This window comes from Strix aluco, chromosome W (assembly GCF_031877795.1).
Source record: "Strix aluco isolate bStrAlu1 chromosome W, bStrAlu1.hap1, whole genome shotgun sequence".
Classification (NCBI taxonomy): Eukaryota; Metazoa; Chordata; class Aves; order Strigiformes; family Strigidae; genus Strix; species Strix aluco.
In genome coordinates this window covers 30,574,766-30,597,529 of record NC_133970.1, presented here as the reverse complement: position 1 = coordinate 30,597,529, position 22,764 = coordinate 30,574,766, and the positions used below count along the sequence as shown (strand labels likewise).

The following is a 22,764-nucleotide window of genomic DNA, read 5'->3' as shown; positions in this document are numbered from 1 at the left end:
TTTTTTTTCTTTCATAACCTATGACCCTTGTTTTGAGAACATATGCTCTCAGTATGTATTGTTGGCTGTACAAGCAGATAAATGAGCGCTCTTGGGGTGTGTGTATGTTCTTTGCATCTTGCCTCCAGTCCTTATCCAGCTATTTTTTTGAACCAGAGAACCAAGTGCTGACAATTGTACGGGTTGTACAAAAAAGTAACTGTCTGTCACTGGAGCATAAAAAAAGTCTTGGGCACACTTGCTTCCCTTCTGGACTCTGGTACAGCCACATTTGGTGGAGGGAGAATAGGAACACTCAATGGAGTAAGAGGTATTAACACAGCAGTTGTGTAACCCTAGTGAATTTCATGGCAGTCTTTGTGGTGCCAATTGTACCACTTCATGGCTATTTTGATGGTTTTATTTGTGTTTATCTAAAAAAGAAAACCACAGATATCAAAATTATTGACGTTGGAATTTTTTTGGTCATATTTTTCTCATCTAGTTTATATCTATTTGTAATCTGCAGAGGTTTTGCTGTGTATGTTGTAGAAGAAAAGCACCATCTTGACCTTGGAAAGCCTGACTGCAAACTTGTTTTTTCTAACTGTAACATCTATAGGGCAACACTATGTCATTTTACATTCGTTAAGAGGTTTAGAACAAAATGGAAATCAAATTTTTGTGTGCGCATCTCTATTAGTGTGTTTATTCATTTATGATTATTTTTGAGGTACTCCAGTAGTTTATTCTTTATTGCTGTTTCTGCTCAACTAGGTGCTTGACATTGGAGAAACATGGTAGCACCAATTATTCAAAGTTCCTTCAAGGATTATTTAAAACAGGAATCTGCTGGGTACAAAACAGCTTTTATACCTGCAGGGTTTACTCAGACTACACTAGCAACTTGTAGTTGTGCAGAAACAGGATTTCTGCCTCATCTAAGTATTTTAACAGGTGTTCTGACATAACGGAATTTTTCTGCAGCTTATTCCAGTATTTATTTTAAACTGGGTATAGATGCAAAGGTAGTATTAGTTATCAGTCCACTTTTTCAGAAACTGAAAAGATGTGAATAGTTTGGTTTGGAAGGGTTTTCTTTACTGTTATGATTTTTATTCAGAGGAGGAATAATGATGATATTCCATTAAAAAAACCCAACACCCTCCATTTCTATGTCTAAGCCATAATGTCATTGTTGATATATCAATTGGTACTAAAACTAAGGCCAGAAGAAGCCATTGTACCAGTGTCTGAAAGCTAAACTTGCTTCTTAAAGGCACATGTCACAACCAAATAGAATCTTGTGTAATTTTAAACTTTTGAAGGGTGGGGTTTTTTTACTTAATTCACAAAACCATGTAATAAGGTAACATTGTGTGTGTTTTCTGGGATGAAAGATTTTTATTTTTAAGAAACATTTTATATACATTTTTTTGTTTTCTTTGATGACCCCATGCTTTTTTTTTTTTTTAAAGCTGGTTTCATTCAAACTCTGGATTGAAAAGGAACTTTTGAAAGCTGAAATCTTTTGCAGTAAGGCTTTTTAATGACTTTTTTCCCCATAAAACCAGAACTTTCTGGGTTTCCTTTGGTTCTTTTTCTGCCTTTACTTTCTGTCAGACTGTAACTTTTTAATAATGCCTTGGCCTTTGAAAATTTAAAACATTAAAAATAAAGGATTGAAAATAAAGCTACTCAAAACAGTGCAAAAATTTACTGGATATTTGTGTGGGTTGACTCTGGCTGGATGCCAGGTGCCCACCAAAGGTACTCTATCACTCCCCCTCCTCAACTGGACAGGGGAGAGAATATATAACGAAAGGCTCTTGGGTCAAGATAAGGACAGGGAGATCACTCACCAATTACTGTCATGGGCAAAACGGACTCGACTTAGGGAAGTTAATTTATTTTTTTTGCCAATCAAATCAGAGTAGTAATGAGAAATAAAACCAAAACTTAAAACACATTCCCCCCACCGCTCCCTTCTTCCTGGGCTCAATTTCACTCCTGATTTTCTCTACATCTGCCCCCCCCCCGACAGCCTTCCACTGACTTCTCCAATGTGAGTCCTTCTCATGGGCTACAGTTCTTCATGAACTGCTCCAGCATGGGCCCTTTTCACAGGGTGCAGTCCTTCAGGAACAGACTGCCCTAGCATGGGTCCCCCACAGGGTCACAAGTCCTGCCAGCAAACCTGCTCCAGTGTGGGCTCCTCTCTCCATGGGGCCACAGGTTCTGCCAGGAGCCTGCTCCAGCACGGGCTCTCCATGGGGTCCCAGCCTCCTTTAGGTGCATCCCCCTGCTCTGGTGTGGGGTCCTCCACGGGCTGCAGGTGGAGATCTACTCCACCATTAACCTCCGTGGACTGCAAGGGGACAGCCTGTCTCACCATGGTCTTCTCCACGGGCTGCAGGGGAATCTCTGCTCTGGTGCCTGGAGCACCTCCTCCCCTCCTTCTTCACTGACCTTGGTGGCTGCAGAGTTGTTTCTCTCCCATATTCTCACTCCTCTTTCACAGCTGCTCTTGCACAGCAGTTTTTTCCCCTTCTTAAATATGTTATCACTCAGGCACTACCACTGTCGTTGACTGGCTCAGTTTTGTCCAGCAGCAGGTCCATTTTGGAGCCGGCTGGCATTGGCTATATTGGACATGGGGGAAGCTTCTAGCAGCTTCTCACAGAAGCCACCCCTGTAGTCGCCCCACTACCAAAACCTTGCCACACAAACCCAATACAATTTTATAATTCTCTTGCAGTGAGTCTGCAAATTAAAAGAACATAGGGAAGAATGAAATGTTGTGACATTTTTCAAAAGTAGTTTATGGAACGTTTAATTTAGATGTTCACTAACAATTTGGGGAAGAAAAGAACTTCAACATGTATTCTCTTTTTAAAAAAAGTTTTTTCAGCTACCTGCCATTTCATAACTAGCTTGGTTTTATTAAACCCTTTTCTGTAGTGAAAAAGTTAACTGGTTCTGTGGTAATGCAGGTGCCAACAGTATCGGACTGAGATATCACTAAAAGATATGAAGAACATTTTACTAGGACATGTATGTATTGTGGCAGACAGTATAAAATGGATTTTTCTAAAAGAAAATTGGAGTTATTTCTCTGTTTCAAATTTGCTCATGGGGAAAGGTATTTAAGGATACGCATGAGGAAACTGAGGAATACATGAATGGACAGACCTTTTCAGGGGTTGCAAAGGAGTCTCTTGCACAATGGCATCTCTACAAGGGAGAATGAAGAATGTTCAGGTAGTTTCTAAACTACCTTCAGGAAGTTTCCAAGGACCCTATCTGTCCCTTTTTGGATGCTTGTCATATTTTGTTGTCTTCCTGTAGAGCTTCCTGTGTACTGTTCTTGGATACAATATGAATCAGCAATATGTGTGGTGTTTTACCCATCTGGCAAATAAGATAACTGCAACAACATTTTTAATATTCTTCATTGAGATTGGCTCTATTAAGATAACTACTTTCTTAAATTGCACTGGAATTAATTTCTGTGATCCAGTAGGTCTTCTTTAATTTCTGTCATCTACTAGCTAGGGCACTAGAAAAAACATCTTTTATGAATGCATTCCAAGCAGATGTTACAACCGTCTGGGTGTACTGAAACAGATGCCATCTACAGAAGCCTTTTCAACATAAAATGTAATCAAATTGTGGCTGTTCCACATTGTAATGTAAGTTTTCATCATGTCTTGCATTACTGGGTTGAACTGCATGAGAATTGTATTGTATGATTTCTTTCCCCTTGGGAAAGGAATGAAAATTAGATTTTTCATATGAAGCTATCCCAATGAGAGGAAATGTACATTAATATGCTTTGGAGGGGTTTTGACAGTATAAAGGTAGTAATATAGTTGAGATGCAGGTTGAATTTTTGAACCTACTTTTAGGATCAGGGTTAATGCCTGAATAAGTGTATTCAAATTATTTTTTTTCACTAAACACCTTTTTTGCCTATTCTGGATTTGGTGATTAGATCTCTTTGATCATGTTAGGGTTGTGTGTGTGTGGTGGTTTGGGGGGGTAGGCAGGTTGGTGGGATCTTTCACCTTGGGTATTCTCCATATCCGATCTTGTAAAATTGTATTTTTCTGAAAAGAGTAAGAGCAAAATAAACAAGAACTGTTATACTGCTGCTTTTTTCCTGGTTCCCATATTCCTTTAGAGTATTTAGTCTTCTTGAAACTTGGTAAGTTTCTCAGGAAACTTTCTCCAGCAGTATGGATCATGGATTTCATCACGAGGGGCATTCTTTGACGTAACCTCATTTTGTCCAGATATATGAAACTAAGGTGGCTGTGAAGTACAGTCTTTCTGATTTACTAGTCTTTTCACTTACTTTGCAGAGAGAGGGTTATACCAGCTACAGAGTTTGAGAGAATTGTAATACAATGTTTGTTAAAATAAGTATGCCAAGTGACTGTGGAACCAAGCAGAAATCAGTGCCATAATTTTAGGCTTTACAGTTGATGGCATTGTACAAAATACAAACCAACCCTTCTATAAGCTATGTGTAAAGAAGCAACAGTATCTTTTCCTTATGAAGAGCAAAAATGTAATGCATACACACCCAAAATTCAGACATCTCTATTTATCTCCATCTTCTAATTATGCCTCAGTGCATCAGCAGATGAATGTAATGAGTAACAAAAATAAGTCTTCTCTGTTATGATATGTTACTGGTGCCAGCACTTATAGTTTATAAATAAAATCAGTAAGCATTTTTTTTCTGCACTGTATAGAATTTTTTCTTTAGCATAACCAATTATAGAATAAGGGAAAGGCTTGTGCACTTTAAAATGTTTCTTCTATTTTGATGGAATCTTACCATTTTGAGTGTTTGTCTATGCTATATTTCATGCTTTTACAGCATCTTGCTGTTCAGCAGCCCAATGCTTCTAGAGACCAATGGGTAGGACTGAAATATCAACATAATAGACTTTAAAATGAAGAAGAGTGCTGGAAAAGTGTTCAAAGCTGTTATCCAAAGAGTATTTGAATGTAGACCACTTCTCCCTCTCCTCCTGAGGGCTGAACTGAAGCACTATCCACTGCCCCAGCCTCTGCATCCCTTGCCCTACTTGCACTCTCATAGTGAGCAGTCCCAGAATAACCCAACACTTGATTTACAGTCTAGAATCATGAATGGAAAGCAGCAGAAGCATGCCCAGCACATCCTGCCTTGGATTACCATGAGGTAAAAAATCTTTTTGGAACTAGGTCCTCTTTGTGTAAATGATGTGTGGTGGGCTGTAGGAATCCTTCCATCTTCAATCCCTGTCTCTGTCAGGAACTCATTACGTGGCCACAAGAAAGTCAATTTTGCAGAAGTGTTGAATATGCTTGTTAAATTTGGGCAATTCAATCCAAATATCCTATAAAAATGCCTTAATTTGTTTTATTTGCTTTAGATACTTAGTGCAGCATATGCTAGCTATTGAAATTGATGTACTTATTGGCAGCTAAGAACATAAATATAGATCTTGGATTGGATCCTACAGCATTTAAATTTGCATTAATGTTGTTTACTTTAAAGCTATAAAACTTTAAACAAATAAAGTTTAATATAATTGTCTCTTATCCCCTTCTTTTCACCTCTGTGTAAAACAAAGTTGTTTCCTCCCTTTATTCCTTTTATTCCTTCCTTTATTGTACCAAATTGTTAATCATACTAGTTTGAGGTTGCTGCAAAAATTGTATGACTGTACAAGTGAATGCTGGAATCACAGAATCATCTAGGTTGGAAAAGACCTTGAAGATCACCTAGTCCAAACATTAACCTAACACTGACAGTTCCCAACTACACCATATCCCTCAGCGCTATGTCGACCCGACTCTTAAACACCTCCAGGGATGGGGACTCCACCACCTCCCTGGGCAGCCCATTCCACTGCCTAATAACCTGTTCTGTAAAGAAATACTTCCTGACATCTAGTCTAAACCTTCCCTGGCGCAACTTGAGGCCATTCCCTCTTGTCCTATCGCTTGTTACTTGGTTAAAGAGGCTCATCCCCAGCTCTCTGCAACCTCCTTTCAGGTAGCTGTAGAGGGCGATGAGGTCTCCCCTCAGCCTCCTCTTCTCCAGACTAAAGAATCCCAGTTCCTACAACCAATCCTCGTACAACATGTGCTCCAGACCCTTCACCAGCTTCGTTGCCCTTCTTTGGACATGCTCGAGTAATTCAATGTCCTTTTTGGAGTGAGGGGCCCAAAACTGAACACAGGAATCGAGGTGCGGCCTCACCAGTGCCGAGTACAGGGGCAAGATCACTTCCCTGTCCCTGCTGGCCACGCTATTTCTGGTGCAAGCCAGGATGCCATTGGCCTTCTAGGCCACCTGGGCACACTGCTGGCTCATGTTCAGCTGGCTGTCAATCAACACCCCCAGGACGATAAGATGAAACTAGCTCAGATAAGTTCTAGACCCAGGAGATGGACTGTGCCCTGTCCGCACAAACTGCCACGCCATGCCCTGTTTGCTTGTCCTGGTCGCTTGCGCTCCCTGGGGGCTGCTCTTGTACGTGAGGGGCGTTGGGCGTCGTCACTCTAGTCTGCACCCACTCTGAGTCCCCGCTGCCCTCGTTAGCAGCTCACTCTTCCCACTCGGGGGGGGGGCGACTTGAGGCTCTCCCTCTTTTCTGGGCTTCTGCCTTCTCGTCTTGTGGTTTTGCCGCAGGTTTTTGATGCTTTCAGAAGGGTCCCCGGCCGCTATCCTCTGCTTCAGAGCCCCTCTCCTCAGCAACTCAAATAATGTATTTGTGGCTCAGTGCTTTGTGTCACTGTACAGGAATACAGAAATACATGCTCTGCATATTACAGGAGCTGGTTCAGCTCTCATAATGCATAGTCAATTTGTAATAAATAAATGTTAACGTTTTCCCTCATCATCCTCCTTTTTTCCCCATCTTACCTTTCTCCCTCCTCTTTAATGCACTTCCTTTTTAACTTACCACTATCACTTTCAATTATGTGAAAACAGAAGGATAGATTTTGCAACTTAATAGAAATCAGATGTAACTGTTAGGAATAAAAAAATCCTTTTCATCATCTTCCAGCTCTTTTAATTGAATGCTGTTAACTGGAAATAGATTTGTGCCTGATAGATGGACAATAGGAGTACAATGAACATACTGAGAAGATGACTCTTTTTAACTGCACCATCTGCCTAACACAGGTAGAAAGAGACTGACTGAACTAACCAGTATTTTTCTCCGCCCCATTTGTGGTGTGCAGTATATATTGATAGTGCATGTGACTTCCATACAGATGGTACACTCACACAAATGTAATCTTCAGTGGATAGGTAGGTCAGTTCAGTTGGATGTACTGACAGCGGGGGGCGGGGGGGGGGGGGGTGCGGTTGTCTACAGGGCAAGCACAGTAAGCTAATTCTTGCTAGGAAAAACACTCAGCTCAATCACCCAATTTTTACGTATTTAACTGGTTACATGGTTGGTTGGTTTTCTTTAAACCAACATCCCACTACCACCCCAGACCAGCTGTCTGTGATTCAGCTGCTGTGTGAGTTGCATGCAGTTAACAGGAAGGGATAGTTTACCCCAGAGTTGTTTCTCACATAGGAACCCCTTTGTCCTCTGATTTTTATGAAGATTATATGTTGTGAGTTATTCTTTGCAGTTAACAAGTACTTAGCCACTCATCCTGGACCCCCCAATACCTCCATTTCATATTAGAAGGGGATGGTTAAAGGCTTTCCTGCTATTTACCTCAATAAAAAAATAAGGATGAAATATATAGTTGAAATTGTAACTAAATCTGTGAGGGCTCTTGCCATGTATTCACTCTTGACATGTGTCCCTCCAAGCATACTTCTAGTGGAAGCCTCAGGTAAAAACCTTTTCATAAAACTAATTTGAACAAATATTTGAAGAAATCTTTAAACTTTATACTATAAATTGAACTAGATTTGGCCCATAATTATTTTTTTTCTCCCCCAAGGGCATTCATGACTCAGTGTTAATTATGATTATAATTATAACTATCATAAATCATAAATTATTATAATTATTATGATAGGGACAAAAAGAAGACCTGGGGAACTACAGGCCAGTGAGTCTCACCTTTGTGCCTGGCAAGATCATGGAGCGGATTCTCCTGGAAAATATGCTAGGGCACATGGAAAATAAGGAGGTGATTGGTGACAGCCAACATGGCTTCACTAAAGGTAAATTGTACCTGATGAATTTGGTGGCCTTCTATGATGGGGTTACAGCGCTGGTGGATAAGGGTAGAGCAACTGACATCATCTACCTGGACTTGTGCGAAGAATTTGACACTGTTCTGCAAGACATCCTTGTCTCTAAATGGGACAGACATGTATTTGGCGGAGGGAGCACACAGTGGATAAGGAATTGGCTGGATGGTCGCACTCACACAGCATCACACAGAATCATCTAGGTTGGAAAGGACCTTGAAGATCATCTAGTCCAACCGTTAACCCAGCACTGACAGTTCCCATCTACACCATATCCCTCAGCGCTATGTCAACCCTACTCTTAAACACCTCCAGGGATGGGGACTCCACCACCTCCCTGGGCAGCCCATTCCAACGCCTAACAACCTGTTCTGGAAAGAAATACTTCCTAATATCCAGTCTAAACCTTCCCTGGTGCAACTTGAGGCCATTACCTCTTGTCCTATCGCTTGTTACTTGGTTAAAGAGGCTCATCCCCAGCTCTCTGCAACCTCCTTTCAGGTAGTTGTAGAGGGCGATGAGGTCTCCCCTCAGCCTCCTCTTCTCCAGACTAAACAACCCCAGATCCCTCAGCCAATCCTCGTACGACCTGTGCTCCAGACCCTTCACCAGCTTCGTTGCCCTTCTCTGGACATGCTCGAGTCATTCAATGTCCTTTTTGGAGTGAGGGGCCCAAAACTGAACACAGTAATCGAGGTGCAGCCTCACCAGTGCCGAGTACAGGGGCAAGATCACTTCCCTGTCCCTGCTGGCCACGCTATTTCTGGTGCAAGCCAGGATGCCATTGGCCTTCTAGGCCACCTGGGCACACTGCTGGCTCACGTTTAGCCGGCTAACACACTCAAAGAGTTGTGGTCAATGGCTCAATGTCTAAGTGGAGAGCGGTGACGAGTGGCGTTCCTCAGGGGTCGATATTGGAACCAGTGCTATTTAACATCTTTGTTGGTGACATGGACAGTGGGATCGAGTGTACCCTCAGCAAGTTTGCCAACGACACCAAGCTGTGTGGTGGGGTCGACATGCTGGAGGGAAGGGATGCCATCCAGAGGGACCTGGACAGGCTTGAGAGGTGGGCCCATAAGAACCTCATGAAGTTCAGCAAGGCCAAGTGCAAGGTCCTGCACGTGGGTTGAGGCAATCTCATGCACAAATACAGGCTGGGAGATGGGTGGATTGAGAGCAGCCCTGCGGAGAAGCACTTGGGAGTAGTAGTAGATGGAAAACTGACTGTGAGCCAGCAGTGGTGCGCACACAGCCCAGAAAGCCAACCACATCCTGGGCTGCATCAAGAGAAGTGTGGCCAGCAGGTCAAGGGAGGTGATTCTCCCCCTCTGCTCTAGTTACACCCCATCTGTAGTACTATGTTCAGCTCTGGGGCCTCCAACATAAGAAGGATATATACCTGCCTGAGTGGGTCCAGAGGAGGCCACGAAGATGATCAGGGGGATGGAGCACCTCCCTTATGAGGACAGGCTGAGAGAGTTGGGGTTGTTCAGCCTGGAGAAGAGAAGGCTCCGGGGAGACCTTATAGTGGCCTTCCAGTACTTAAAAGGTGGCCTACAGGAAAGATGGGGAGTATAGTGATAGGATGAGGGGTAACAGTTTTAAACTGAAAGAGTGTAGATTTAGATTAGATATAAGGAAGAAATTCTTTACTGTGAGGGTGGTGAGACACTGGAACAGGTTGCCCAGAGTAGTTGTGGATGCCCCCTCCATGGAAGTGTTCAAGGCCAGGTTGAATGGAGCTTTGAGCAGCCTGATCTAGTGGAAGGTGCCTCTGCCCATGGCAGGGGGGGTTTGGAACTAGATGGTCTTTAAGGTCCCTTCCAACCAAAACCATTCTGTGGTGAGTCCAGTGGTTGTCATCTTAATCAAGTTGATGACTGCTTGCTCAAGCTGATACCAGATTATTCACATAAGAATTCATGAACATGAATGCTTTCAAAATTTATGGTTAAAGAAAGTTTGAAACAAAATGGATAAAACTGACAATCCTAAATTATCTGTGTTAAAATAATTTTATGTTAACTTGGCTGTAAATATTTCACTATTGTCATAAAAAAATTAACATCTCAGGTGATATCAGTTAAAAGCATAGAGAATGCTTTCAGCTCTGTGTGCTATATGAGAAAAGCAGCAATGAAAATAAACTGAGAACCTAATTCTGGTTCAAGGTTGTTTTTTTTTTAAAAAAAGCTACATTAATGTATATGACATTACATATCTATATCTTCAGCTATTATAGCATGCATAGTTTGTAATGATTAAATAGTTATGAATAAATGTTCTAGAAATAAGGAAAAATATTTAGTTAATTATAAATTAGGGCCTAAAGAATCCGGACAATTTTAAATTTTTTTATTTTTTATGCATTTCAGCAGTCCTATGCACTAAATGGCTTTTTGCTTCTCCTGTACTGAGCCTCATGAAAGTAAGTGTAGCGGGTTGGTTGGGTTTTAGTTTTGTTTTGTTTGTTTGTTTAGGGTTTTTTTATTGTGGGTTTTTTTAATGCAAACTAAGAAAAGGGAGAAGAGGGTGAAGGGTATAATTAGAAGTCTCATAGGAGTTTGGGGGCTTATATTATACAATAATGAAACTTTGTGTAGTTATATCACTATGTAGTGTTGTCCCCCCCAGTGGAGTAGAAATACACACAGTAATTTTTTCATGTTCTCTTGCTGATTATTTGATTGTTAATCAGTATGCCCATGGGTAGTAAGATTAATCTTATCCTCATACTGATTTTCAAGTAAATAGCAGAGTCTGTATACTTCTAAAGCAAAATTGAAATTCATCTGTGATTCTCCATAATGAAAAAAATAAAAGGAATACGCATGAGACAGCAAGAAGTAAAATATTTACGTGGCCTTTATTTTTATTCCATTAACGTATTGCAAATTGATTCAAGCTATGTATATAGGTCAAGGAAAACGTACAGCTTACCAACACTTGCTCTAATGTTTCCATTTTACTTTATTGTTAGTCTTGTGGTGTTTAATCATATGGAAGTATGCTTACTAGATGGCATGCACAGGAAGTAGTCTGATGAAGAACTCTTTGAAAAACGTAGTTGATACTAACCTTGCAGTGTTTTACTAAATTGTTTTACAAAAAATCATCCAGTGCTCTGTCCCACTTGGGAATGTCCTCTGTGGAGCCAGGAGCTCTGTCAGCATCTCTTGGTCTGCCAAGATTCCAAGCTTATGGGTGTGCTGCTCTAAGAGGAAAGGAAGTTTCTTGTACCTTGGCCTTACTGTGGCACAAAACATGAATAAGCACTCAGTAGTTTTAAAACACAGACATATTGAACCATGTTTCATTAATTTCCAATATATTCCAAATTGCCCTCAGATTATTTAGATTTAGTAATTACATGAAACATATTAAATCATTAAAACCTTAGTGTATTCTGTTTTTTTCTGGAAGGGTAGGTTAGGGGGAGGGGCTTTGTTTGTTTGGGGGGGGTGTTTGGTTTTTTTTTTTGGTTGGTTTATTCTTAAAATTAGTTTGAATTTTGGGAGATTGGGGTAATCTCAGGAATGTGCTGGAAGCCCCTCATTTTTAAGGTTCACATATATGAAGAGTTGAAAAACATGTTATAGACAACTATCTTGAACATGTAGGTAGAGAAGTTTTTCGTACTTCCTAATTTTTTTCTTTAAAGTTTGGTGATAAATCAAAGGTAAGTTCTTATATTAAGTATACTGTTGTAATACAATTATATATCGCCATAGGCATGTATCAGTTACAGATGTTTTCACTGGGCACACTTCTATTTTTCCATATTACCAAGCTGCACACACCTTTATGAAGCTGGAGTGTTTATAGGTAATTTGGGGACTAACACGAAATGATTAACAAGTTTGGGCAGCAACTTGGAAGGATACAGGGGCAGAGGGTGCGAATAAAAAAGGAAATACTTGGGACAATTGAAAATACATGAAAAATCAAAAGGAATAGTAGAGGAATAGAGCAGAGGCTGCAAAAATAATATGATTATAACTTGTGTTACAGCAGAATGTGATCCACTATAGGACCCTACTTAGTTTTATCTTAACTAATTTAATAAGACCTTTGTATTAAAAATGTTTCTTTTTGTAAATAGATCTAAAAGGTGATCACACTCCCATCATCAATATTTGTCACAGGTGTCACGTCCCGCTCAGACGAGGGGGACAAGTGACTCAGATTCGCAAATCCCCAATGGAGCGGACAACAAGTCTCCAAGTCTAAACATTTATTAACTACTCACAATGTACTAATTGAACACACGATAGTTGGCTAAGTATATAGCAAGTTGTGGCAAGCAATACAATATGCCTTGCATTTCTTAATGGGAAAGGGAAAAGAGGGAGATAGAGGGAATGGGGAAATACAGATCACCGGTCTGGGTTTCTGCGCTGATCCTGCCGACGAGGGTTCCGGGAGGCACAGGAGACATCCCTCTTTTTCACTGGCATCCGTCTTCTTCGCTTCACTGCACTCTCTCTCCTCGGGGCCCCCCCCCTCTTCCCTTCTTGATTTATACCCACTTTCCTTGGGTCCATCCCCTAGGTCGACCCCCATACCTACGTATCCCATGTACGGGGAGGGGTGAGGTGTTTCATGGGATGATGTAATTAGCATGATCATGTTAGCCCTCGTTAGCATATTGAGGGGTGTTAACTTTAATATGCATTTCGTGGATAATGAAGCAAAGGTCATTCACCGGACAGATGGCCCTTGAAGTTTTGGCCAGGTGCACCAGAGCAGAGCCGCCCTGTCTTCACAGGGCTCCCTCCTCCAGTCCCATCTTGTGTTATTCGGGCAGCCTTATCAGCTTCGACCTCCACAGAATGCACCCTGTGACTCATAGTTTTGTCTTGCGAGTGTTTGAGGCATTTCTTTGATCAGCCTCAACTTTTGCTTTCTCAGACTGTTTTTCTTAGTTTCTCACAGGCCTGGTTTCTCGTCTCTCACAACAGGTAGAGTTCGTTTATGTCCATTGTAGATTTCAATAGTATTCTCAAAAGGATAATACAAAATAAAGGAAACATTATCAAAATAAGGAATATAGTTCTCGCCTTTCCTTGAAGCTTTTTGTTTCAGCATTTATATAGGGTCTCCTAGTTTTCATGCAAGATCTTTAATGACCTATCAAGTGTTGCTCTTCTTTTTTTTGTTCATTTGTTGAAATCGGACATCTTCATACGTCCTCAGAGACTTCAAAGCAAGAACAGTTAGCCTGTACATAGTTTAGGAATCAGGGCATTTCTCTCATGCTGTCAGAAGAAATCCTTCCGCAGTAAAAGCTTCTATTAAGAGCATAATTCTGCACTTGCCTCCAGAACTGGTTGATTCCAAACTGTTCTAATAGGTTTCTCTGACTCGTTTCCTTTGCTGGGTTACCAAAGGACAAATAGAAATTGCTTCAGGCTTCCCCCCCCAATCATCAAAAAAACCCCTTGGATTCTATCTAACCCTTCTACTCCTCTAGAAGGGGTTTCATCCTAATTAGGAATTTATCCCTTTTTTTATTGCCTTTTCCACTTATATTTCAGAAAACTTAAATTTGGAAAAATGTGACATTTTAGACAATTTGATTTATGATTTCAAAACTGTTGCAGTTTTTTTAATGTTGTGTTCAACAGTTACTTATGCATAATATACTAAATAAGTTATCTTTGTCCTATATATTATGTTTAACTGCATAGGTTTATTGTCTGCCTTCAGTGGGATTAACAAATAATAACTAGAACAGTAGAAAAATTTCTTCCAACTTGCTTATTTGACTAGTCTGGAGATTTGCTTAAATGATTACTGTACAGAAAGACTAAAATACTGGTTATTGATGATAACAACTGTGATAAGCACTGAAATGCATAGCAACTTTTTTTTTCCAAATTCTCAATTTGTGATACAATGCAACATACCCTAGAGGAGTGATATTCTGTTGATCACAGAACTGTTTAAGTTGAAAGGGACCTATTGAGATCATCAAGTTCACCTCCCTGCTCAGGCAGGGTCAACTAAGAGCAAGTTGCCCAGGACTGAGTCCAGTTGGGTTTTGAATATCTCCGCAGATGGAGACTCCACAACCTCTCTGGGCAACCTGTACCAGTGTTCAGTCACCCTCACAGTAAGAAAGTATTTCTTCTGTTCAGATTAATTTCTTGTGTTTTATTTTGTGTCCATTGCCTATTGTTCTGTCAGTGGGCACTACTGAGAAGAGTCTGGCTCCCTCTTCCTTATTACCCCCATTAGGTGTTTATACACATTGATAAGACCTCCCCCCCTCCCCACACACAAGTATGAAGCATTCTCTGATTTTTCACTTATTTTTCAGTTATTCCATACTAATAACTATATATTTCTAATTGCAAAACCCTATTATTTTCTTCATGACTCTGAAAACAGGGAACTATTATTTGGATTAAATATGATGAAGATGAATTGAAATAAAATGTTGCTTTAAATGGTCACCGCTTGGAAAAGAACAAAAAAGTTCTTTCTTCTGGGGAATCTAAATCCAATAGTAAAGAAACAACAAGCACTTCCAGTTTCAACAACAGAGAATGTTCAGCCAATAAATGTAGTGCAGGAAACAAAAAGTAGCAACATTTGTGCCAGTGAATCCTGTCCTATTTCAGGTGCTTTTGTGTTCACACAGGTACCCACCCACCTCACCCCCATTTTGGTGAGCTGTAGTTAAGCTTTTAAACACTTAAGGAAAAGCCCTAAATAGAGAAACACACTGTGTGCTACTTTTGTTGTTACTTTCTCATTAATCAGAACTATTGGACAGGATATTAAATGATGGAGTTTTTTTCCCCCTTATAATTTAAAGAAGTTGACATCACTAGAACAGTTTTAAATGTACACTCTTTTTCCAGCAAGTTTCTGTAGCTACACCTGTGATAAGTACTTATAAAACAGAGACATTGTGCTGAACACACTTTTATAATTGTGCCAAACACATTCCTGAGTACTTTTATTTCTAATTACTTCTTTATACTAAAATTTGCAGTGGGTCAGTAATACTTTTACTTCTGCAACTTCATGGATTTCAGTAAATGGATTTATCTGCTGTTTTGACAACTGGTTGGTGAAGACATGTAGATATCCTTTTTTTTTGTGGTTGAATGGTCCTCTTGGAGTAATTTGTTTTACGATCAGATTACTTTGATGTAATGTTACTGTGTTACAATACAGTAACAAACTTAACTTTGCTCAAATAATTTCAGAGTCTGGATGAGATAAAGATAGCTTTGTGTTTGTTACTGTTACCTGGGGAAGTGGTACCATTGTATAATTTTTCATTATAATTTTAATTATTTTTGAAGCTCATTTTTTATGGTTCTGACTTGCGGAAACACGACTCCACAACCTATAAGGTTATAAAGTAGGTATGTTTATTCAGCGCTGAGACACACGGGGGATCGCTCCACCACAAACGTGCGCCCCTCTCGTGGCACCTTGTCTTGGCTTTATGCTACAAAGCATCACATATTCATAATACACCTATACATATGCATGATCTATCCCCGCTTCGTATTATAATGAGCCTGAAAGTCTTTTTCATATGTTCCACCCTGGTCTCCTCCTAGTTGCGTCTGCGCAGTGTGTCCCGGTGGTCGTGGGCTGGGGTCGCAGAGATGAAGTAGCTCCTCTTCCTCACTGTTGAACTTTTTACCTCGGTTCCTTGTGCAGTCTCTGTAGCCTCCTGGACTCAGGCCGGACCATAGGGTTGGTTTTGACCAGTTTTTAGGGCTGTCTTCCTATTCCCTCAGGAAGCATTCCCTCACAGCTTCCATTAATCAAGGTTTCCATATTGTTCTGCTCTCTGGCCCATCGACTATGATCTATTATCCTATTCAATCTTAGTTATCTTTTAACTAATGGGCCTCTAGCCCCTAGCCTGATCTCTAAGTCTTCCATCTTTATCTCTAAACTAAGTTATACCTTCATTTCTTGAGTGCCTAATTTCTATATCCTATTTTAATTTCCTAGCTCCTCATCTCAATTCCCCCCTTTTCTAAGACATTAGTAAATTCTTTTACTACCTTTAATAAATTGACTCCTGATCTAACACTTTAGAAAAGTACTTGTTTGATTCTAGCCTATGCCTAAGCTGATTCTTTTTCCATGTGACATAAGCATCTCCAGTGTTCTGGCAGCACCAAAAGAAACATGTGATTAAAATACAAGTTAATACTCCTAAAATCAACTGTCACTACCAGAACAAAAAGCTGTTTTAACCATGCAAAATTAGGTAGCCATGAAGTCATTTTTTCCCAAAGATTTGTGAAACCCCAGGACGTATCATCTTGTGCTATTAAATGAAATAGTTTTGAAGCTTCCCAAATCCTATGCACATCTGTCTCAATTTGGGCCTCACGATTTACAAAGGCACAGCAGCTTTGATTAATTACTGTACAGACCCCTCCTTCTTTAGCCATTAATAGATCCAAAGCCATGTGATTTTGTATAGTTACTTCTGCCAATGAATTAATCTCCTTTTGTGAATTGACAATGGCATCAGCAGTAGCGTTAGCCAAGATTTCAACAGTGGCAGAGATATTTACTATGGCTTTTTCTAATTCGCTTACTCCTAGCATAGGGATGAGCCATCTTACAAAGCTATGAAATCCGGTTCCTCTAATTACCAGGGGGTTCTCAACCTCTCTTTTCTGTTTAACCGGGTACCACAGGGTCCGTGAGACACCTTGCAGATTCCTAGTGGGGTATGAGATAGGCAATAAAATCCCTGTTGTACATTCTACCCACCAATTTTGAGGTAAACACTTCCTGGCCTTTCCGTTTGCACATAAGTACCACCAGCCTGGCGGTAAACTGCACCTTTTCTCACTGGGACCGTGCTTCCACTCAGCGGTATCATGGCATTCGCCTGGGAATTTCCCCCATCCCGTGTAGCTGGTCTTCCTTATTGACCCTCTGGGGTACATATTATTGCAAGTTTGATAAGCCCCCTTTTTTGTGCCTAAGAACTGGACCGAACTACTTCCCCTGTTTCGCATCATTATCGGCTGTCGGAGTGGCCATGTGCTATTTGCCCACATTTGTTCAATGGCTTTGGATTCATTATACAAGGCATCTGTCCTGGTTTAACCAGGATAGGGTTAAGTTTCCCCAGCAGTGGGGGGGAGCTCTAGCCGGGTTATTCAGATACCATGCGGACGTCACATCCTGGCAGGTCACATTTTTCCTGGCGCGGGAGCTCGGTGCACTCGTGGTTTTGTACATCGTGCTTCCCACTGCTGTATTTGGTAGCTATTTTGCTCTGTTAATTGCTATCACTATTACTGTTATTGTTATTGTTGTTGTTGGTTGTGTTGCTATTGCATTGTTGTATTAAACCTTTCCTTATTTCAGTCTTGGGGCTTTGTATTTCACTCCCTTTGTGGGGGAGGGGCAGCGGCCGCGTGGTCTCAGACCCCGGCAGGGGCTAAACCACCACAGGTATCATTTCGGTCAACTTGATCTAATATCCATTGATATTCTAACTGAATTTTTAAATGTAGTCCATAAAGACAATACCTGTCATAATTGCCATCGGGTGGTCTCCATACTCCCGTCAGATCATGAGGGGTGGGTCCCCCTACCCAACCTGTCGTATTTGTAAACCATGGGATGTTAAATTTGGGAATACCTAGAAAAGGAAATTGACCTGATTTTGGTAATTCTGTGCATACCCAACAATCTGACAAATTATTTCCTTGAGCCATCCCATGAAGAAGGCCTACAAAGAAATTCTGATTCCATGCTACCACAACGGTATAGACGTTGACCAAAATTATCGTGAAAAATACAATTTTCCTGGCCGAATTTGTGTAACCTTCCATGGAGATCTATGGGCCTTCTTCACTCTGGTATGATGGATCCAGGCGCTCTGCTCCTTGATCTTAATTGCCGTAAAGGAGGTGAGGAGTACTTGGAACGGTCCTTCCCATTGCGGTTCCAGAGTCTTTTCTGCAAGAGACTTAACATACACATAATCCCCAGGCTGTATATTATGCACAGGTCCATCTAACCCTCTACTTTGGGTTCCAAACACATGTTTTCCAATTTTATTGAGCTGTTTACCCAATGCCACCAGATATGAAGTTATAGTCTCATCCCCTGCCTGCGTGGATATGCCCTTTTGTATGCTATAGGGTCGTCCGTACAGAATTTCAAAAGGACTTAACCCCTCTCTTGCCCTTGGCTTAGTTCGTATGCGCAGAAGAGCCACAGGAGGAGACTGAGGCCAAGCCAAATTAGTTTCCTGTCCAAGTTTCACAATCTGCTGTTTGATTAAATGATTCATCTTTTCTACTTGGCCACTTGACTGGGGATGATATGGGGTATGAAGCTGCCAATCTATACCTAAATGGCGGCTGATTTGTTGCACCACCTTTGAAATGAAATGTGGCCCTCTGTCAGAGGATATTGTTGCTGGAACCCCAAAGCACGGTATTATTTCTTGTATTAATATTCTGGTCACCTCCCGAGCTTTGGCGGTTCTGGTAGGGAACGCTTCCGGCCAGCCTGAAAAGGTATCTGTTAATACCAATAGGTATCTATACCCCCCTTTTCTTGGAAGTTCTGAAAAATCAATCTGCCATTGTTGCCCATGCCCATTGCCTTTCCCAATTCGGCCCATTTCCAATCTGGGGGTATTTTTAGGATTAGTCTGGAGGCAAAGATCACACTGTTGAGTCACTTGTCTTACTGTAGTATATAAATTTCTAGCTCTAATGTCTTTAATTAAGTGTTTATATGGGGCCTCTGCTCCCCAATGTCCTTTCTTATGTTCCTCCCTTACTAGGGACCATGTTAAAGAAGAGGGAATGACTATCTTTCCTTGCGGGGTGAGGGCCCAACCTTCCTCATTATATGATCCTTCCAGATCTGTGATAAGTTTTTGATCTTCTTTAGTATAATTAGGCTTACCCTCTAGGGAAACTCGCCCATCAGGGATTAAAGCTCCTTCTACTTTTACCTCTCCTTTGGCTGCTCGTTTTGCCCCTCTGTCCGCCAGCTCATTTCCCTTCTCCAAATACGAGTTCACCTTTTGGTGTGCCTTGATGTGCATGATTGCCACTTTTTTAGGAAGCTGGACTGCTTCCAACAGTCTCAGAATTTCCTCTGCATGTCTGATGTTTTTACCCTGTGAGTTCAATAGTCCTCTCTCTTTCCAAATTGCTCCATGCGCGTGTACGACTCCAAAGGTGTATTTTGAGTCCGTATAGATATTCACAGCCTTGCCTTGGGCCAACTCCAAAGCGCGGGTCAGGGCAATTATTTCTGCCTTTTGCGCAGAGGTGTTCATGGGCAAATGCCCTGATTCTATTATTTCCTGGCTGGTAGTAACGGCATACCCAGCATGTCTTTTACCACTTAGGACACAGCTGCTTCCATCCGTGAACCAGTTCTCTGTGTTCTCCATAGGGCTGTCTCTCAAGTCCGTGCGGCTCGAATACGTCGCTTCAATGGTCTCTAGACAGTCATGATGTACTGGTTCTCCTGTGTTCCCACTGAGGAAAGAGGCTGGATTGACAATGTTAGTAACCACAATCTCTACATCATCTTGTTCTACCATTGCAGCCTGATATTTCAAGAATCTTTGTGGGGAAAGCCAATGTCCACCTTTCGCCTCCAGCACTGCAGACACTGTATGGAATACTAACAGTCATTTTCTGGCCCAAGGTGAATTTTTGGGCTTCCTGGATGTTTAATAACACAGCCGCGACTGCTCGCAAGCATCCAGGCCAACCCTTGGCAGTTGTATCCAACTGTTTGGAAAAGTAGGCAACTGCTCGATGATACGGGCCCAGGTCTTGTGCTAATATCCCCAGGGCAATCCCCTGCTTCTCATGAGAGAAAAGGAAAAATGGCCTACTTACATCTGGGAGTCCCATGGCCGGAGCCGACATCAGAGCCTTTTTCAGTAGCTCAAAGGCCTGTATAGTTTCTTTATTCCATTGAAGGTGTTTTTGTTCAGTGGTTGTCAATGCATATAAGGGTTTGACAAGCAGTCCATAATTATAAATCCATAGTCGGCACCACCCAGTCATTCCCAGGAAAGTCCATAACTCTTTCACTGTTTGTGGCCTCGGAGTCTGACATATTGCTTCTTTTTGAGCTTGTCCTAAAGTTCTTTTTCCGGCACTAATTTCATAGCCCAGATAAATCACTTCGCGCTGCATTACTTGGGCCTTTTTCTTAGACACTCGGTATCCCTGAAGCCCCAAAAAATTTAGCAGGCTTACCGTCCAAGTCATGCAAGTGTCTTTTGTCTTGGTGGCAATCAAGATGTCATCCACGTATTGTAACAGTTTCCCTTCCTCAGGCGGGGTTGGGGCTTCCCACAACTCGAGGTCTTTTGCGAGTTGATTGCCAAATATAGTAGGGCTGTTTTTAAACCCCTGTGGTAACACCGTCCAAGTCAGCTGGGTTTTACGTCCGCTTTTAGGATTTTCCCATTCGAATGCAAATATTTTCTGGCTGGCTTCGTGGAGAGGGAGGCAAAAGAAAGCATCCTTGAGGTCTAAAACAGTAAACCAGGTTAGTTCAGGTGTCAATACAGTCAGTAAAGTGTATGGATTTGCCACCACCGGGTAGAGGTCTTCAGTTATGTTATTCACTGCCCACAGGTCCTGAACCACCCGATATGACCCGTCAGGTTTACGGACAAGTAATATGGGAGTATTAAAATTAGACTCACATTCTTTCAGTAATCCTAGTTGTAGGAACTTCTCTATAACTGGCTGGATCCCTTCCTGATCCTCTCTCTTCAGAGGATATTGTTTGATTCTTACCGGCTGTTGTCCTTCTTTAAGTCTGACCTCAACAGGTGGGGCATTCTTTGCTTTCCCGGGCACATCAGTGGCCCATACTCTGGGATATACCTGGTCAATAATTTCTTCGCTGATTCTTCCTTCTGTGGGAACACTAGTTAGGGATAAACTCATTATTTGTATAAACTCTTGGTCATTTACCTCCAGAGTAATCTCTCCTTCTTTAAATTTAATTATTGCACCCAATTGTTCTAATAAATCTCTCCCCAGAAGTGCCTTCGGGGAGTTAGGCATATATAAAAATTTGTGTATGCCCCATTGTTTTCCTAATTTATACCTTAGGGGTTTGCAAAAATATGCCTTTTCACTTTGGCCAGTCGCCCCCTTTACCATAATATAGTTGTCTTCTAAGGGCATTAGGTCTTGGTTTAAAACTGAGTATGTCGCTCCAGTGTCCACTAAAAATTCTACCTTCTTTTGTTCTTTCCCTAGCTTTATTGTAACCAGCGGATCCGCTAGGGTAGATTCCTCAGGTCCCCGTCAGTCCTCTTTCATATGGGCCACTGCCCTTCCTTTCTGATTATTTCATCCCCTTTCCTTAACTTTCCATTTTTCCGGACACTCATTTTTCCAGTGCCCAAACCGTTTGCATATTGCACATTGTTTTTTTCTTAATTGAGACAGTCCTCGCCTAGGTTTCCTTTCTTCTTCTTCCCTAACAACTGCCAGTACCCTTCTCTGTCCTCGCTTATAATCCTCTTCTCTATTTCTGAACACTCTCCACGCTTCATCCAGTAACGCTTCCAGGTTTCTACTTTCTGTGGAACGCAGCTTCTGAAGCTTGCGTCTAATGTCCCCTGTAGATTGTCCTAAAAACAGAGAAACTAATTGTTGTAGTCCTACCTCTGACCCCAGATCCAATGGTGTGTTGCGACGCATTACGTCCCTCAGTCGATCCAGGAATTCTGATGGTGACTCAGAAGGACCTTGTTTAATTTCATATAATATTGACCAATTTATTGCTTTGGGAATAGCCCTCTCCATTCCTTTTACAATCCACTCCTGGTATGCCTGCAATCTTTCCATATGTGCAGACCTGTTTGCTTCCCATTTTGGATCTTGGAGGGGGAGATATTCTTTAACGTCTCCTCCCGTAGTTTTATAATAATCCTCTGCCAAATTCCCTGCAGTTTTTAAAGCTAGTTGCTTTTCCGTCTCAGTCAAATGATCTAACAATAGCTGTATATCATTCCAGTCAGGATTATGTTGTTTTACAATAAACTGAAAGTATCTGGTCACGCTTGTCGGATCGTTACGGCAATCCCTGGCAACCTTTTTCCATGCCTCTAAATCAGTAGTAGAGAAAGGTACCTTAATTAACATTGTCCCTCCGTTAGGTCCTACTGCCTCTCGGAGAGGTGCCTGCAAGACCATTGGAGCAGACTTTTTCCTGGTGTGGGAGGATACTGGACTACCCGGGGGAGTGGAGGGTCCATCCGAGTCCTCATCCTGTTCCTGTGGTCGAGGGGGAGGCTTAAACAAATCGGTTAGATCCTGCTCTGGTGCCTGATGAATCTTATCTGCTCTAGTGCATCTTTGCCCAATACTGCACGCTGAGCAACACCGTTTCAGTTTGCCTTTAAGTTCCTTTTTATTATCTTGTTCAAGGGCGAGTACCAAAGGGTCCTGTGGAGGTACAATCCCGCGGTCCCTTTGCCACTCTGGATGATTTTGGAGAGTGAAAAACATGTCTGCATATGATACCTCATCCCA

The 22,764-nt window shown here is 41.6% G+C and overlaps 2 protein-coding genes across 3 annotated transcripts in view; one reads left to right on the top strand and one right to left on the bottom strand.

Annotated features, from left to right (window-relative positions):
- The window catches only part of LOC141917751 (guanine nucleotide-binding protein G(q) subunit alpha-like), a 202,952-nt gene that overhangs the window by 59,408 nt on the left and 120,780 nt on the right, over positions 1–22,764 (top strand). The gene's annotated exons all lie outside the window — the stretch shown is intronic.
- LOC141917843 (endogenous retrovirus group V member 1 Env polyprotein-like) lies at positions 13,349–17,232 on the bottom strand. Its single transcript, XM_074811430.1, is given in 3 exon segments — positions 13,349–13,436; positions 16,372–16,419; positions 16,421–17,232. Coding segments are annotated over 3 exon segments (948 nt in total).